An 18602-nucleotide genomic window follows, 5' to 3' on the forward strand; every position below is an offset into this window, starting at 1 on the left:
CAGGTCAGGAAGAGGAGAGAGGGAAGAGAGAGAGAGAGAGAGAGAGAGAGAGAGGAAGTTCTTTTTATTGGTTTCGGGCTGGGCTATTGCTTATTTATGAGGAATGAGTTACTTTTAACCTATCACAGGCCAGGTTGCCTCTTATGGGTTCAGTCCTGCAGAAACTTAGGTTTAACTCCTCCAGAACACTGTGGCCTTGGGGGGAGGGAAACTAAAGATAAGAACATGAGGTCATTTTAAGAGCCAAGAAGAACCAGGAGAATGCAGCCTGTGATGGCAGCGTCAGGTCCCTAACACCATCCTACCTGACTTTAAAAAATTAGTTCTTTAGCACCAAAAACATAGACAGCAAAAGTAAAAGGAGATAAATTGAAATACACAAAAATTTAAAATGTCAACAAGTCAAAGCACACAAGAGAGTGAAAGGGCAACCAAGAGAATAGAGGAAAAGTATTTTCAAATCCTGTATCTGATAAGGTGTTATTATCTAAAATATATAAAGTACTACAACTCAACAACAACCACAAATGACCCACATGACCCAGCACAAGCATGGGAAAGTTTTTTCTTAGACATTTCTCCAAAGAAGTTACCCAAATGTCCTACAAGAACATGAAAAGATGCTCAACATCACTAATTATTACAGGAATCAAAACCGTAGCGGGACGGGGATTTAGCTCAGTGGAGTTGCACCTGCCTGGAGGGCAAGGTCCTGAGTTTGATCCCCCATACCAGAGAAAGAAAGAAATAATAAAGGAATTGTGAAAACCATAATGAGATATACTTCACACCCATTAGAGTGGCTATTATGAAAAGAGGAAAGAAAAAGAAAATAAGTGTTGATGAGAATGTGGAGAGACTGAAACTCTGATGCATTGTTGGAAACGTAATATGGTGCAGTTGCTAGGGTAAACAGTACAGAGGCGCCTTAAAAAAATTAAAAATAGAATTAGCATATGATCCAGTAATTCCAGTGCTGGATATACACCTGAAATAAAACAGAGTTTTCAAGAAATCTGTGTACAGCCACGTTCAGAGTAGCATTGTCCATGAAGTCAAAGTGGGAAGAGACTCAAATGTCCACAGACAGATGAGTGGTTGAACAAATGCAGTGTATACACAGTGGAATATTATTCAGACTTAACAAGAAGGGAATTCTGTCATAGGCTGCAACACAGACGAGCCTTGAAGACGTCATGATAAATAAAACAAGCTAGTCACAAAAAGACAGATATTGTATGATTCCACCCACGAGGTTCTCAGAGTAGTCAAAGTCATAGAGACAGAAAGTAAAATGGTGGCTGCGAGGGGCTTGTGAGGAGGAAGGAATGAGGGGCTGCTGAATGCATGAACATGCAGAATTTCTGTTTTGCAAGATAAAAAGAGGAGTTCTGGAGACTGGGCATACAATGCGAGTGGACCTAATACTCCTGAAATGTTACAAAGGTTCAAGATGGTAAATTTTGTACTATGTGTAATTCTACCAAAGTATTTTAGAAAGGCCCTACATTACAGAACAATAACCTCATCTTTCAGTGAAACAGGGATAGTAATTCTCAGTATCAAGTTTAAAGGCTAACCTGAATCACATGTATGGAAACTCTTTGCTTAGCCCTGTACAAAAAGTCAGCTGTTGAAGAAAATGATGGCCAGGGATGTTAACAGAACCTCTGAAGTTGGTACAAGTAGTTAGTGCTAGTTAAAGACACATAGTCAAAATTCAATTCTCCTAGCTCTTTGATGCCCAGCCCCACCTCTTCAAGATCAAGTCCTTAACAACACCAATGCCCAGTTCATCTACCCTGACAGTATCTAGAGGAAATATCTTGCAAACACTGGTCCTCACTGAGCCTGGTGGGCATTGGCTTTTCTTTCTTCCTCTTTTAGTACATGATGATTACATTCATTGAGCAGAATTAATACATAAATATAACACATTTTAATGTTTTTTTCCATGTCTGCTGTTCCCCTCAGGCACTCACCTGATAAAGGTGGGTAACAGCTCAGTGTTCACCAGGCAGACCATTTGCAACATGATGGTGGTTCCCATCCGGCCAACACAAGCCACTGCGATTTGTAGCCAGCGCATATCTGCAGAGGGACACTAGGACAGTGAGCACGGGGAGGGGACCTTGCTCCCCAAGAGACAGAGGGGAGCACCGAGGATTGTGCTTGCACTGCTAGAGATGGAAGGGCCTAAGAGATTTTATTCTCCAATATTTTCTTTTCTGGATAAGTAAACTGAGTCCTGAGAGATTTGGGGCCTTGATAAAGCTCCCTTGTGCAGAACAAAGAATAAGCTATTTTGGGAGGGGAAAGTGATACTGGAAATGGAACCCAAGGCCTTTGCACTGAGCTACATGCCCCACCCTTTTCTACTTTTTATTTTGAGACCAAGCTGACTGGAACATTTGGTCTTTCTGCCTCAGCTTCTCAGGGAAAAATGGACTTTTTAAATCTGTGTTCTGCCTCCTGCCAGCTGTACAGACATACAGAAGTTGTCTACTTCTTTGTGCCTTGGTCTGCTAAACCGTCAAATGGAAATGCTCATACTCAGCTTATAGGGTGCTATGAAATTTAGAAATGATATGCAACAAAAGCCCCCCTGAATCACAGAATTTAAAGGCTGGTGTTTTAATGATGATACAACTGTGTCACTGCCAGCACAGTGCCTGAAACATAAGAGGTATGATAACAAACACAGCTCCCTTCTGCAGTAGTTCTTGAACCACTCCTCAGCCTAATGTTCATTTCCAACCAAAATATTAGAGTCTCAGGCTGCTGTGAGGGTCTTTTCTAGCTGGGGGTCCAGGCAGCCCTGTCCCCATGGGCACCGCTGGAAGGAATGAGTGACAGCGGCAGAATATGAGGACCGGGCCAGGGCTGTGGTGCGTGCAGGAGCAATGCAGGGTGCTGAAGGACAATGCCTGAGCTCTGCTGGCCTTGGCACCCTCCTTCCCAGCATTGGGGCTGTTAATTTCTGAAATCTGCTGTTCGTGACATATTCCCTGGGAGTCCAGAAACAGGAGACTGGAGACAAAATAGGGGGAATCTATTCCAGACTCGCTATGCCCCTCTTCTTGTCTACTTTGTCCTCCCCCACTGAGCTGTCTTCTCTCTGCCAATGTATTTCCAGCCCAGCTCTGGAGAACACAGATCTCACAGGACATTTTCCACAGCCCCTTGCACATATGCCTGCCAAAATGACTCATTAAGCCAACAAGTGCAAAGCACAGTGATTAAAACAAAGGAGAAAACAGCAAATCTGCCTGGTATTTATTGAACATTTCCAAAGGCAACAAGCATGAAAAGTAATTATGTACCCAAATGCAAACTGACAAAAGGGAATCTGCTTTAACTTTACACACAGCTTGGATTCTCTTGGGTCTTAAGATCTACAGACCGGCCTGCACATCCACCAAATGGCTGGTACTGAAGAGACTTGCCATACCACATGTTGGTGAGGTCAATGGAATTGTCGTGTGTCTCTGGGGGAGGGGAGTGAAACGGCCCAACTGCTTTGAGCAAACTGTCAGAGTCTATTGAAGAAGAATCAAATTAAGTTTTAAAAAGTAAGTTAAAAAATAAAGCCAAACTTATGTACCCCCAGGGATCCAGCAAGGGATACCCAAGGAAATCAAGAATACATGGCCACCAGTGACACACACAGGATATCACCCACAACTCTATTCCTGATGACACACACCAGGAATGACATAGTCCAGACTGGGCAACTTAGCACTTAGCCACATCCTGTCTCAAAATTAGAAATTTCAAAAAAAGAGAGCTGAGGATGTAGCTCAGTGTGAAGACCTTGGGTTCAACCCCCAATACTGCAAAAAAAAAAAAATTATAGGCAAAAGTGACACCATGTCTTTTTCTTATTCTAAAAGCTTATCAATGAAAGCTGAAATGAGTTACAGCACTTTTCCCATAATTCAATTCCCTGGAAAATTGATAACTCACCATGTGGAATAAAAATCATGATTAAACAGGCAGCTGCTGCCACCAGATTGGACACAGCCAAAGGATAGATTCGGCCCACTCGGTCAATGGTCACAAGCATGATGAAGGCTGAAGGGAATTCAACCAGAGAGGAGTAAAAGAAATCCAGGTAGTGGTTCTCCCCGGTGGCCCCGACATGCAGGATGAGGCCCTGGTACAGCACAGAAGAGGAGAACCTGGGCCAGGAGGAGAAATGTAGGTCAGAGGCTGGCTGGGGGGAAAGGAACAGAAGCAGAAGTGACAGATACACAATGTCCCAGAGCAGTACAAAAGGGGAGAGCTAAGAATCAGGAAGGGGGTCCTAGGAGGGGCCTTGATGAGAAAGTTCTTCCACTATAGAGGTGAGAGTGTGCCCTAGAGGACAATCCCACAGACTCCTGCACAAGGAAAGCAAGGGTTGCTATTGTGCACACTACACACTTAGGTGTCAGACACTAGGAAGAACCTCCTCTTCATCCAACAGTCCCCCAAGGAGGAAGGCAGGAGAAGGCAGTAGGGGAGCAAGCAGGCTTCAGTTGTGAAGCTGCTTTATAAGCTGTGTGACCTTCAGGAAGTTAACTTACCTCTCTCCAGGCCTTACTCCTGTCACTGTAACTGAGATAATAACAGTATATACCACACTGGTTTGTCTTAAGTATTCATTGAGTTAATGGGCAAAAGTGTCTATTATGGTTCCCAGCACACCACATGCGCTCAGTAAAGATAAGCTTTTATGGCCTTCACCATCATCATTTTTCTGCAAAGCACAGCAGAAGGAGAAGTTGGCCAAGTCTCCCGGACCCCACAGTGACACCCTCCACCTTATAGTGCTGTCTTTAACCAGAACTGTTCTCTTATTTTCTTCTTTCACTGTACCACCCTACACCCATATTTGAGGTAAACATAGCAATATTACAGAATACGACACATAGGCCTAAATCACTGGGTCAAGTAAAAATTGTTGGGCTTGGTGGTGCATGCCTATAGTCCTAGCACTCTGGGAGGCTGAGGCAGGATGACAGCAAGTTCTAGTCCAGCCCGGGCAACTTAGAAAAGCCTGTCTCAAAATAATAAGGACATGTGTGGTAGGGAAGTACCTCAGTGTGAAGCCCCTGGGTTTAACCCCCAGTAATACACAAACAAGTTTTAGAGGTTCCTGGGCTGAGGGTGTAGCTTGCTTAGCATGCATACGTTTGGAGTTCAATTCTCAGAAATGCCAAAAAATAAGGAGTTCTGTGTATCTCTTTTGGAGATGTGATGCTCTATTATTTTGGAAGGTACAAACATTTCATAATCATATCAGTGTTTACATTGCATGATGAGATTTTAATTAATAAGGAATGATGGCGCTTTCTGAAGGTCACCACCAGCAAGCAATGGGCAGGTCTCTTGGGTTCCAGGTAGAAGCAGCAGGTGGAAGGGGAGGGGGACAGAAGGCAGTGTCCAAGGCTAGCTCATGAAAAGTCCTGCGGCCCACAGAAAGGAACTGGGCTTATTTTCATGGGAGGGATGGGCAGGGAGTGACAGGCTTTGCCCGCCTTGTGAGCTGGGCCTGGAGGCAGCACTGCACACAGAGAGACCATCTCAGAGGCTCCTGTGGTAACAGACCAGAGAAATCGCCCACAGCTCCACGGGGAACTACGTGCATGTGACAAGAGGAAGACTCTGAGACATTGTCAAGACTGCGCTGACAGAATTTATTGAAGGATTAGTAAGAGGACAGAAGAGTAGAAAACGCCCTCTTGGGAGGAGTGTGTCGGGGTGGAGAGGAAAACCACACCCTTCAGGAAGGTGAGCCGTCATTTCTCTTTGCAGCAGTGGCCCCAGGCCCTTTGTGCAGATATTGCTGGGCCGAATGCTGAGTGTCAACAGAAAGCTACCAGCTACATGAGGGGCTTGCAAAGGGTCATCCTGTGGCAGGGCACAAAGAGAGCAGAGGGATGGGCAACTAGTGAGGCAGGACAGGGCACAGCAACCCTGGTGCCTAAAGAACTTGGATGGATTCTGTGGAACAGTTGTTATTCATTCAACTGTCAATAAATATTTACTGAGGGTCTACTCTGTGCTGGACACCATCCTCCTAGTGCAACTCTGTTCTAATAAAACCTTCTGTGTTGGTGTAAACGCCTATGACTGGGAAGCAAAGCTGACTCATCCTTGGGGGAGGTGCAGGGTCCCTCTGCCAAACCCGTTGGGTGTTGGGAGAATTATTTAAGAATAGCTTTATTCTGAAGACACAGCCTGTATGGAGGAGCTGACCCTCTGTCCTGAGGGGATAGGTAAAGGATTCCTTCTATCAGAGCAGGAGGAGGACACAGAACCCTGGAGTGGGCAAGGTGAATCCATACTGCATAGGAGGTTTCCAGCCAACGGATCAGGGATGCACAGATGCTCCCAGTGGTTCCACTGGGTTTTCAGGTTAAGAAAGGAAATTTCCTCCTTGAGGGTCTCAGGAGTCATGGAGACAGTAAGTAAAGGGATGGCTCTTTCCAATCCTGTTACTGTTGACCTTTCACAGGTAACAAATAAGCACTGAAATGAGTCTTTCCCCAGTATTCTGTCCCCAAGGGAGAAATAAGATTTTTTTTTTTTTAGCATACTTAGAGCATGCAACGACAGTGCTACAATTCCTCATTTGTACCCATGCTTGGCAGTACATGAGCCCAGGATGCCCCGGGGTGCAGAGAAGGGCCGCTCTCCACTGGTGGGGTGCCAAGGTGTGGGAGCATGTAGGATGGGACCTTCACCCAGGTGCATCAGGAGGAAGGTTTGCGGGCATGCAGGGAAGGTCCCTCACCACAGGTACATCAGGACCAAGCTGTACTTCCGCAAGGTTGGCGAGCGGAACAGGTCCACAAACGAAGGGCTCAGCTTTTCCATCACATTCTTCTCCACAGAGAGCATCTGAGAGGGAGTCAGAGCAACACCTCACCCAATTGTGGAGGACAATCGATTCCTCGGGGAGAAGCCCTGGGTGGGCCATGGCCACCACCAGGCTTCATAGCCAGAGGTGAGCGGGGTTCTACTGCTTCCCACAGCAGCCCCGAGACACTTTTCAAAACACACACCCAACCCCAAACCCATGACACGAGGACCTCCGTACTGGCTCCATCACCTTTAAATCGGCAGGAGGTGGTTTCCCATTCCTGTGAGCAATGTGTTCCATGATCTTTACTGCCTGAGTGTTTCTCCTCTGTGATAACAGCCATCGCGGTGACTCCGGCACACACCTGTGGACACAGCTCATCACCAGAATGCATCTTCCCCAGAAGCCATCCGACATTAAATCCTGACCAGTGCTCGGCCGCACACAGCCTGACACGTATTCCTCAAGCAGCTGGTGGACAAGGTCCACGTTCAATGTGACCTGACCTGGGTGGCCCTCGTAAGAGCTGTCAACTCGTGCTCAGGGCCACCTGTTAAGATGTACAGAGAAGAGGAAGCTACAGCTGCCCCTGTTGTCTTCTTTCTATGGAGCAGGGGCCCATCGTTCCTGAAAGTTGGCAGCCCCTGTCCCCTGGGAATACAGCCGCACAGAGTAGATGCTCCAGGTGCCACCCTCCATTCCCACAACATCCCCCAAGCAAAATAATATAATATATTCACTCTCCTTTAAAACCGCACACCATGCTGTCTATTTCAAATGAGGCAGGGATTTTGAAACTTAGAGACTGGGACTTTGGCACAAGCATCTTCTGGAAACTCACACTTAGCCCTGAGTGTCCTTTTTTCGGGGACCCCTCTGTTTCACCAGGAGGGGCAGGCTTCTTCTGAACTTGCAGGCTGTGAACACGCACACTAAGAGGCCAGCTTTCCTTTAGAGAGCCCGAGTCTACCCTAGTGTCACCCACAGATGTTTAGCCCTTCAAACTCTGCAATGAGCTCACAGGTATTAAGATTAACACCTCAGTTAAGTGGTTCTGTTCCATAATGGCTCCATGCACCTTGTCTCTAAAGAATATGAGGAGCCCTCTCACTCATAAATTCAACCAAATAACAAATATGTGGCTAAATGAGAGGTATATCTGAGCCATGTTATAGCAATATTACCCTAAAAATGAAGTAGGAGGGCAGGGGACAGAAGAGAGAGAAAAGAGAGAAGAGTGGGAGAGATATAAGTAAGTAACAAAGTGAGATCTAACTTTACGCTTTCACCACTGAGGAGCCTCTGGTGGCCAGTGTGGTAAAACAATCCCTCTTGAGCCTCTTGCCTGTACTGGACACTTGGATTGGCTCCAAGATTTCCCGGATTGTTGGCAACACCTGCAAATCTGCCTCCTGCATCTAGGCATGAGGCTGCCACCAAGGCCAGTGTCTCTGTGGTCACTTTGGCCTCCTGTTTCTGGAAGGTGCACTTCTCAGGCTTTGGGGTGGACATCCAGCCCTGTCATGCATGGGCTTTTGTCCAGCTTCTAGCAAAACTTGAGTCTAGGCAGGTTGGCATGTGTGACTCTGAGCAGTCTCTGTCTGAGGATGCTCCCCTCATCAGGAGGGTCTCTGGGCAGCATATAAATGGCCCAGTAGCAGGCATGGCTTTGGAAGCAGCTCTGTGCCACATGTGTGTGCCTGCCGAGGCCCCTCGAGGTGGCTAGTATGGGGTACAGGTGCACATGGTACCCCACCCCACAGAACCTAGTCCCGTGAATGGCAGGCAGGGAACAGGAAGGTAGTATTACCAGTAGTAGAGCAGGAACAGGAAAGTGGGCAGGGACACAGCCAGCTGGAGCCAGCGCCAGTGTGGAATGGCATATGCCACCCCAGCAAGCACCCCCAGCCCCACTGTGAAGGCCACCTGGTACAGGATCGACACCATCCTTCTGTAGCTTGAGCCAACAAATTCTGTGACTGAAACAGAAACATGGTCACCATGCATCTCCCAGCAGATGTGAGGTCCAGGGAGGGATGCGTGTCCATCCATCCTCTGTCCCCACCTGTCCCCATCCTGGCCACACATACTCAATGGTCCTGTGAATCCTCCCCCAAACCATACCTGCTGGCATCTGGCTCCCCCACCCTTAATACCAGTCCGCACGGACCCCCAGACTCAGACTGTACTATTGCCTGACTTCCTCTACCTGTCCTCTCTCTGTCTCCCATCATGCCATGCATGTTTCCCCTTGTCCTGATTCAGGGCCCAGCCTCTGCTCCTCAAGCCTGCCTGAGAAGCTCCAGGACCCTTGCAGAGTAAGCTTATCTCCAAGCCCCTCCTGGGCCCCTGCCAGTGCTCTTGTGTTCAGAACACAGTGAAAATATAGGAGTCCTCACAGTCTGACAGATAGCAGCCAGGGCGTGTAATGGATATATACAGGTGATCAAAAAGTACGGTGAACGGTTTTTTTTTGTTTGTTTTTTTAATCTATAAAAGACATATTTCCAAGAACAACAGGGTGTGTTCAAAGCAAGGTGAGCTATTTGAGTATTCTGAGGGGAATTAATGGCAAGGTCTTTTACTGTAATACAATTTCTTAATTTAAATATTCATCATATTTTGTGATCACTACATTGAGCAACCATTTACAATAATTTCTGTCAAATAGAAACAATGTGTCTTCATCCACCTTAGTCACTCAATCTGGTACCATATGTTCAGAACTGCTTCAGAATGTGGCAAGAATGATGGGACAATTATGTTCAAAATGAGGGGGAGTATTTCAAGGAAGATGAATGGCAATGTGTCTTTTATTGTAATGAAGTTTTAATTAAACAGCCACCGTAGTTATTGATCGTACCCTCTAAGTCATATGCTGTTGGAATGTCCTCCATTCTGTGGAGAACTGAAGCTCAGATCAGAGAGGAAATCAGGAGCCTGGGGGTCAGAAGGGTTTCAGTTCTACACAGAGCTGGTGAGGCACATGGATGGAATGGAGCAAAGGTGGAAGAGTCAGGAGGTGACAGGGGAAATGTGCTCCAGGATGGGGGACTATAAGGAGGCTCATGTGGCTCGAGGTGTGACTGCAAAGGAAGGCAGATGACTGGGGCTGAGTTCAGAGGGGCAACAGGGCTGTGACCCTGCAGGGATTAGAGGACATTACAAGGATCTTGTCCTCCTTTCTCATATGACACAGAGCCAATGTGGGCAGCAGAGAGCCACCTGCCATTTCTGCTTCCAAAGGCTCACTTTTCAGCTGAGTCAAGAATCAACTTCAGATGCACCTGGAGGATCCATTTGGTAGAGGCTCGGACCAGCAGAGGTCATAGAGGGAGTGGAATTCTGTGTGTGTGGAAAATAAAGGTAAGAGCAGGATTCACTGATGGATTGGAGATGGGATGGCATGGAAGGAAAGAGGTGGCAGTGAGGTCGACGTCAAGACGTTCAGCCTGAGCAGCTGACAGGACGGCTGTGTTGCAAGGGCTCTGTCCTCAACTGGGATCTGCAAGTGAACAAGTTTCTTGTTCCTCAAGACAGGAACATGGTTTCCCTTGGCCCTCAGAGAGCCAAGCAGTAGGACATTGTTTTCAGAAATGACCAGTAAGACTGCTTCTTTTCTCTTCCCCAAAACGCAAAAATGTAGCTTCTCCTCCCTGCTCTGATGTGCCCTGTTCATGGATTGGGGAAAGTATGAACATCTCTTACACTACTTTTCTCCAGGAAGGGAGTTCCTGCGGTTTTCTTACCCTTCATAGAGTATGTGAAAAATGAAAACGACTAATACATAGGCTACTGGCTACCCATGTTGGTTTATGCCTCAACTTTTAAAAAATCATGATGTCTATCTCTCTCTTTTTCCACTTGTGCTCTGTCTCCTAACTCTGGAACGTCATTCAAATAGGCTGTCTTTTTTTTTTTTTTTCATTGAAGAAGTTTCTGGTTATTTCATATTTTTAAAAGTCAAAATACTTTCTCAATGTGTCCAGGTCCTGCACTACCTCCTGACTCTACTAACTGCAGTATTAAGAAAAGGAATCCATGCCTGCCTCATGTGGGCCCTGCCTACACACATACAATTAACTATCATCTCTCCTTCTTTCCCTTTCTTTCTTTCTTTCTTTCTTCCTGGTACTGAGGATTGAACCTAAAACTTTTGTACTGAGCTACATCCCCAGCCTTTCGTATTTTTTTATTTTGAGACAGGGTCTCGCTGAGTCACTAAGTTACCTATGCTGGGCTCATACATGTGATCCTCCTGCCTCAGCCCCCCGGACTGCAGGATTATAGGTGGGTGCCACCATACCTGGCTAATTATCCTCATTTCTGTAGACACTGCAAACCTCCCTGTCCCCAAAACCTCACCTTCATGTTCATCTTGTCCCCTCTGACCCTGCCTCCTGACCTCCGTCCTACATTTATCCAGGAGATGTCAGCCCCACATGTAATTACTCAGGGTGTAGCCAGACATCCAGACGCCCTTGCTGACCATTCCCTGCACCAGGCGGAAGAGAACCATGAATGTGTAGTCTGGAGCCACTGCTGTCAGCACACCCGACACAGCAGTGACCAGGGCTGTCCCCAGGAAACACAGCTTACGGCCAAACCTGCAGAGAGAAGGAGGCAAGAGCAGGGAATGGGGGTTGGATATGCACATCCCACTGGCCCCCGACACCACTGTTGTGTGGGTTCGAGGCTACTCTAGCACATCTCCTAATGGCCGTCATCTGGGATGGAGCCCCAGCTTCCTCCGCAAGTCCTTCCCCATGAACTGCCGTGACACAAGCTGTTCTCACCCCTTCCGTCAAAATGACCCTGCTCCCCAAATTGTGGTTTACTCCCCAGTCTGTCTGCCCTCACCACTGTATAATCCATGTTCTCCACCTATCTCTGCCCTGTATCCCACAGAGGTCCCAAGAGTGGCCACCACGTCTCATCCCCACCACCTTCTTCAGTGGATTTCCCCCACCACGTTCTCCGCCTTTGACCCAGCAGCTCTGGTCCTCACAGCAGGGAAGGTGTGTTTGACAGGCCCAGCCTTCTCATACCTGTCTGCAATGTAGCCAATGCCCAGGGAGCCAAGGAAGAAGCCCAAGTTCAGGCCCGACTGAAAGAGGTCCATTTTCCAGGCGTTGGCACACACCAAGTTAAACTGCCACCACACCATGTTGGGAAGGACGGAAACACAGAACCATGTGTTAGCACGGATCCTATGCTTCTTTCCTCCCGCAGACAAGGAAAACAGCTGATATAAAACCTGGTGTCTCCCAACACTTCCACCCACTTTTATTACATTTTCCTAAGACACAGTTTAAGGTTGCTGGTGACACTCAGTAAATAGAACATATTTCTAACACCTTGGAGTCACCCTCTTTAGGTATTAATTAAAGCAGCTGTTATCAAGTGCTTTGTCCTTGACAGCTGGCTGTCACAGGAAGAAATGTCTTTGGCGAAGGGAGCATAAGCTTAGACAAATCTTCTCAAGGGAGACATGGCTGCCAGGCAAGTTATCTAAAAACAAATACAGCCAAGTACTTTCCCCGAAACTAAGAACTATAACATGTTCTCCAGGGTTGGTCAAAGATCCTTCATTTGTTACATATTAGTTATTCTGTATTTAAACAATAATTTAGTGATTAAATAACTAATTATATAATTAAACTTAATCAACAAATTAAATAATAATTTAATTAAATTGATTTCACCAAGAATTGGAGACATTCTGTCATGATTGGTAGAGCTATGAGTGGCAAGGGCAAAGGCAGATGTGACACTGGGGTCATCTTGGAGGTAGCTGGCCCTCCAGAAGCACGCAGTAGGGAAGAGACTCAGAGGCCCCTGGTGCCAAGAGCCGGGAGAGGGGAGGGGTCCTAGGGAAGAGACAGGGAAGAAGACGAGGGCATGGACTGGGAGCAGGGCCTGTTCAGTGTGGGGCTGGGAAAAGCAGAGACTTGGAGGAAGACAAGCAGGCTGGGGAGATTCCCTGGCCCTAGCACAGGCCCAGGCATGCTGCGAGGTCACTTCTTTAGAGCTGAACAAGGCGGACAGAAGGCTCTGGGGGAACAGAAGGATGGGCCGGCGGAGCTGTGGCCTCTCACCCCCTCCCCACTTTGGGCACACCCCATCCTGGGCTTCCTTCCCTTCCTATCTCTTGGCCTTGCTCTCTTTGCTCTTGATTTATGGTTCCACCTAACCAGGAGGACCCTGTCAGCAAGTTGTTTAGCAACGTTAGGCTTTAGATTCCCTGCCTGGCGCATGTATATGGTGCCTGTCCCGTCACATTCCAAAGCCGCTGTGAGCACTGATGATGAGAAATCATGTGAAGACAATTTTGCTAAATAATGAGCCATTTGATTTTAAAAACTGAGATTTATGTCCCCACCACTAGATCCCTAATGGTGCTACTCTGAGCCTTGTCCTTGTCCTGGCACTAGGGGTCAAATCCCTGCAGCCTCCAAGACTCTGATCTCAGCCAGCCTGGAGTCTGATTTACAGATGAGTTCCTCGACAGGAGCACCTTGTTTTCCTGAAACACTGGTGAGTGACTACGTCATCCCCTGACTTTTAGGGATGAATAGGAGACTCCTTGTCAACTATCTCAAGCCCATGCCCCACTGCCACCCCCGGGCAGGTGACAAGCTACTGCTCAGAGTGTTGCTGATCCCCTCCATCAATCCTAAAGTTCATTTCCTGTAAAATTCGCTGGAAACACACCTTCCCAGCAAGTGTTGCCCAGGCCACAACTCAGCAAGCCCCTGTGTAGCCTGTAGACCTGTAGCTTTCCCGCCGCTGCTGTGCTCTGTTATTAAGGCATGTGGGGCAGATCATTCCAGGGTGTTGTCTGGCTCTCCCAGGATCTGCCTCCAACTGTTTCTGTGTAGTGTCTGCTCATATCACCCAGGATAATGTCCTGTATATCAGCAAAGTCACTGAGTGTGCGGAGGTATGTGGAACTGTTAACCCTGGGCCTCATCTTGTCCCCTTCTTGTGTGTGTGTGTGTGTGTGTGTGTGTGTGTGTGTGTCAGGGATCGGGACCTTGTACTTATAAGACAGGCGGTGGCATCACTGAACTAAATCCCCAGCACTGCTTGTCCCCTTCTTCACTGTTGTTCTTTAATTTTTCACTCCAGTCCTTCAAGTCAGCGTCACCACATGTTGCTCTGTCCCTTCCTGTGAGGCCCTGGAGAATGGTGTATGGAGCCAGACAGCTCCCTGAACCAGAGGACATGCATCCCATCTCTGCCTCACTTCCCACTGTTACCATCCACAGAGGACTAACTGTGCCCTGCGTGGCTTGCAACCTTGCTATGCCTTCCCAATCTTGAATTGAGCCCAACCACTATATCCTGGGCAGAAATGTGCACCCTGAGAAAACAGGCTCAACCCCATAGAGAAGCTGGGTTGCACAAGGCAGAGGAGAGGGGAGTTTCCTGGGCTCCTTTACTGCTTCTGCCAGGGCTGAGGCAACTCTTTGTAGCCCAGTATACAAAGCAATAGGACCAATGTTTACCAACTCACCTCATTCCAAGAATCTCCCAGAGTCCTTGTTAGGTACCTGTTCTCAGGGGATTCTGCTCAGTAAGTCGTGAATGGAAATGCAAGTGACTCCTGGAACCAGGCAAGTATGGAAAACATAGATGTGACCACCTTACCTCACCTCTGTCTGAGACCTCTCCCTCTTGCGCAACATTTGCAGTGTTTGGAAACCAGTGGCTCCCTAGCCTGGTATGGGGCTGTGGCTGAAGCCACGGCAATTAGAGCAGGGCCTCTGCATGAGGGGAGTCAGAATCCATCAAATATCACATTCCTTCTTTACGGAGCCACTTGATCCCAGTCCCGAAGCCTTAGAGGTGTGCATGTATATGGGGGGGGGGCGGGGTAAAGAACTTGGTGTTGAAACCACGGTGTTCATGTTCCTTCCTAAAGCAAATTCCAATGTCCAAGGCAATGCTAAGTTAAAAATTAGTCCTGCAAAAATAAATAACTGCCCTTCATTCTCCAATAGTAATCTCCACTTTAACATAAAGATTAGGGCAAAGACAGTTTGAAAGTAGTTGGAAGACTTAAAGTGCAAGTTGACATCTGTCCAGGAGCTGACTTCTACTGCCCTTCTACCCTACCTCACCCCACACTTCTATTAACTTCTAAATATTTCCAAATGCATCCTGCTGTCTTTCAAACCCAACACAGCCAGTGGAACCTTTTTCTCCTATGACCAGCTGCTCCTCATGAGGCTTGCCAAGAACAGTTCCAAGAGTCCCAAAATCTTCAACAAATTTCTAACTATTGGGGTCATCTGTTCATAACCAACCGCTTCCAGAACACTCCATCCTCTTGTATGTGCACCCTGCTTTCTGTTCCTGTTGCCATAGGCCACCACCTCTTCACCCATCCAGGCTGCTACTTCTCCTGGGTCCCCACCCAGTGCTCACAAGCTCCCTTTGCCTGCCCCCCACCCAGTTTGGCCATGAACCCTTGGCCAAACTGGGTCCTCCTTCTCCCTAACCCATTCAGTATTTGTACCTCTTACAGCATGATGCCTTTGGTCCCATGACACCCATGCTGACTGACATTTCTCACCTGGGCTCTTTTCTTGGCTGCCTCATGCATCTTCTTACCTCTTATGAAACCTCCACTCCCAACATAATTCTGATTCTGGACCACTCACCAGGTCCAGCTAGAATTGCCTTGCTCCTCACTTAGATAAGACCAAACTTTCATATGGCACTAAGGCAGGGCTGCCACATTTAGTAAATAAAAATATAAAGTACCAGCGCCAGGGATTTAGCTCAGTGGCACCATGCTTTGCAAGCACAAGGTCATGAGTTTTATCCCTGGTACAGAAAAAAAACCCAAACAACCACTCACCAGGTCCAGCTAGAATTGCCTTGCTCCTCACTTAGATAAGACCAAACTTTCATATGGCACTAAGGCAGGGCTGCCACATTTAGTAAATAAAAATATAAAGTACCAGCGCCAGGGATTTAGCTCAGTGGCACCATGCTTTGCAAGCACAAGGTCATGAGTTTTATCCCTGGTACAGAAAAAAAACCCAAACACATAACCCATGTAGTATTCATATTCATAAAGCCAGGCCCAGCTATGAGCATATAATATCATATAATATCTGGGACATAATTATCCTTTTAAAATTATATTTTCTGAAATTCACATTTAACTGGGATCCTATTCTTTATCTAGTGACCTTCAGGATTCCATATTTTGACCCCAAGGTGAGAGACTACAAACAGTCTCCTGTGTGACTCCTCTAACAACTCTAAATTTAAATCATTTTAGCAACATCTAACAGTAGCAAAAGTTCACTCTCCCTGACCCTGGGCCTGGACTTGGGATTTACTCCATCTGTTCCCTCTTCTTGCTGGTCAAAATACACCCAACATTTAGTTCAAATGCACTTTCTCACAAAGACACCCATGATCCGCTCATCTGAATGCTGCCCCCGCCCCAGAGTCCACCAGCCCCTCCATGCTCTGCTCCCAGCTTCACCACATGGCCTCAGGCTGCCACTGTGTGAGTTCTGGTTCTCTTATCACCCCTCTGCTCTCACTGCAAGACTGCAGCCTCCTGGAGGGGACCTTGCAGCTCTTTGCTCTGTCACTAGCAGTATCACCCAGAATGCTAGGGCACAGGGGAGCTGGGACATCCTTAATGAACACATGGATGGGTGAATGGATGAATGAATGGTTGCATCAGATCATTTCCAACAGAGGATGTCTCATTTCCAGAGAGAGCCCCAAGCTTGGCCCGTGTCTAGATTCCAACAGAGTTGGGCATCCCTGGAGGGTGAGTCTGTTGATTCATTGTTGAAGGATTCCATGGGGACCAGATGTCCGTTCACAACATATAAAGCCAGGGGTCCCAGCAACTGCTCTGCCCAGTGAACAGGCAGATTGCTGATGCTCAGGCTGAGAGGAGCGGACGCTGGGCTCCTCCACTGACAGTCCTAAATGTGCTGACCCTGAAACCACTAAGGGAAGGGGAGAATGGAGGAAGGAGACCTAAGCCTGGCACCTGCCAAGTAAACTGTAAGTACGAACCTCTACGTCCATCCTATTCTTCAGACACCCACATCATCCAAAATGCACAGTGCGGTCTTACCTCGGTTACGATGGAGGAACCAGGCATGTCGTATACCCAGCCATGCTGACAGGGGACCAGTGACAGGCGACTCCTGTTGTCTGGCAGGCTGGACAGAGGGTCTGTGCAGCTGAGGGTGCTCTGGTTCCAGTCCACCTCGTACTGCATGCACTGGTGGAGAAAAGCCTCATTCTCAGCCCCCAGACCCGGCACTGTATAGTTGAGTTCATCAGCCAGGCTCCATCCACATCGCTGGCTCAGTTCAGCCACCCCTGGGTTCCGGCACCAGTGATCCGGGGTGAAGCCCAGAAAGACGATGCCCAAGGAGATGGGGGCTAAGGCAATCGGAACCAGGGACAGGCTCAGAAAAACCTGCTTCTGGAACCAACCAAACTCCCCAACCTGCTCCAGAACATCATCCACAGTAGGCATGTTTGGACAGCACCCTTATCAACCTGCCAGATGTGTTCTGGGCTGCAGTGGCCACATCAAGGTCTCAGTTGAAGCTCTGTGGAATAGGCTGGTTTGAAATCAAGTTGCTCTCCAAGCATGATACATCAGGAAAGCAACCAACCAGAAATAACCTTTTATCCCGTGGTGTCTGCAAGAGGGCAAGGGTAGAAAGCACAAGGTTGACTGGTCGATTTGTTTGCTTTGCTGTGAAGCTGAGGCCTAAGAGCAGTGAGTTCCTCCACACAGAAGAGAACCTGTAACCGTCTGCCGTCACACAGGGCCATTCTAAAGAGAGGATCTGGGAAAGAACCTTTTATTGCCCAGATGAATCAAAGGTAGCAAACTATTCACACTGCAAAGAGCTTTTTATAACCCAGATAAATCAAAGGTAGCAAATTGACTATTTGCACAATAAAGAGCTTTTCATAACCCAGATGAATCAAAGGTACCAAGCCAACTACTCGCACAGCAGCTTATTGTCCCCAACTAGAGTAGGTCTATGCCCCTGTGCAGCTGAGCTTTGAGAAGGCAGTTTGTTGCCTCTCTGGACCCTGGTCTGTCAATCAAGAGGGATTTATGTCCAAAACTCATGGAAAAGGGGGCATCAAAGGACTGCAGACCACTCAGTGACTACCCCAACAGAAATATGACCCTGTGTTTTTGGAGCATGGACCCAGGATGAGATACCTATTCTAACTCATTCTCACCACAGCCTTTGAAGTGGATGCTGTCATTGTTCCCCTTCCACACCTGGGGGACAAAGGCTGGGGAGGTAAAAGCCACTGTCACTATCCAGTGCTACAGAACTTAAATATTTCCCACTCTAGAGCAAGGGCCCCTGGCTGCCCTGGAGATACCTCAGAGCTTGTTTGCTGTTTCTTTTACCTATTCCACAAATATTCTGAGTCGCTATACATTTCAGGCACTATGCTAGGCTCTGGGCCAAAGGAATGGGAGTGTTCCCAGCTCCCAGCAAGGAGAGAGACTTGCAAAGGAACAATCACTGGGGTGGTCATAGCAGCCTGCACAAGTCCCCAGAGAACTGTAACACTGGCCTTCCAGCCCAACATCTGTCCTACAAGATGAGCAGGACAGAGAAGATGAGAGAGAGACAGGCAGGATAAGGCAGGTACTGTCAGCGGCCCTAAACGCCCTACCTCCTGGGTTCATACCCTTGAATGTGAGAACTTGTCATTTTCC

At 47.7% G+C, this 18602-nt stretch overlaps 1 protein-coding gene across 3 annotated transcripts in view; it reads right to left on the minus strand.

Annotated features, from left to right (window-relative positions):
- LOC104866842 (solute carrier family 22 member 1) overlaps positions 1-17506 on the minus strand; it is a 24940-nt gene extending 7434 nt beyond the window's left edge. The window contains exons 1-8 of one of the 3 annotated variants that reach the window (XM_010631047.3): positions 16971-17499; positions 11899-12002; positions 11303-11457; positions 8661-8829; positions 7100-7214; positions 6782-6888; positions 3967-4181; positions 1983-2091 (exon numbers count right to left, since the gene is read on the minus strand). In XM_010631047.3, coding sequence (XP_010629349.1) covers positions 1983-2091; positions 3967-4181; positions 6782-6888; positions 7100-7214; positions 8661-8829; positions 11303-11457; positions 11899-12002; positions 16971-17381 — 1385 coding nt within the window. In that variant the 5' untranslated portion in view covers positions 17382-17499. Of the gene's footprint in view, positions 1-1982; positions 2092-2419; positions 3540-3966; positions 4182-6781; positions 6889-7099; positions 7215-8660; positions 8830-11302; positions 11458-11898; positions 12003-14369; positions 14447-16970 lie in introns of those variants that run through there. The other 2 variants (XM_010631049.2, XM_010631048.2) reach the window with 2 other exon arrangements.
- Between the last annotated feature and the right edge of the window lie 1096 nt (positions 17507-18602).

The sequence above is a fragment of the Fukomys damarensis genome, unplaced genomic scaffold (genome assembly GCF_012274545.1).
Source record: "Fukomys damarensis isolate Sample0158 unplaced genomic scaffold, DMR_v1.0_HiC HiC_scaffold_14, whole genome shotgun sequence".
NCBI classification, from domain to species: Eukaryota; Metazoa; Chordata; class Mammalia; order Rodentia; family Bathyergidae; genus Fukomys; species Fukomys damarensis.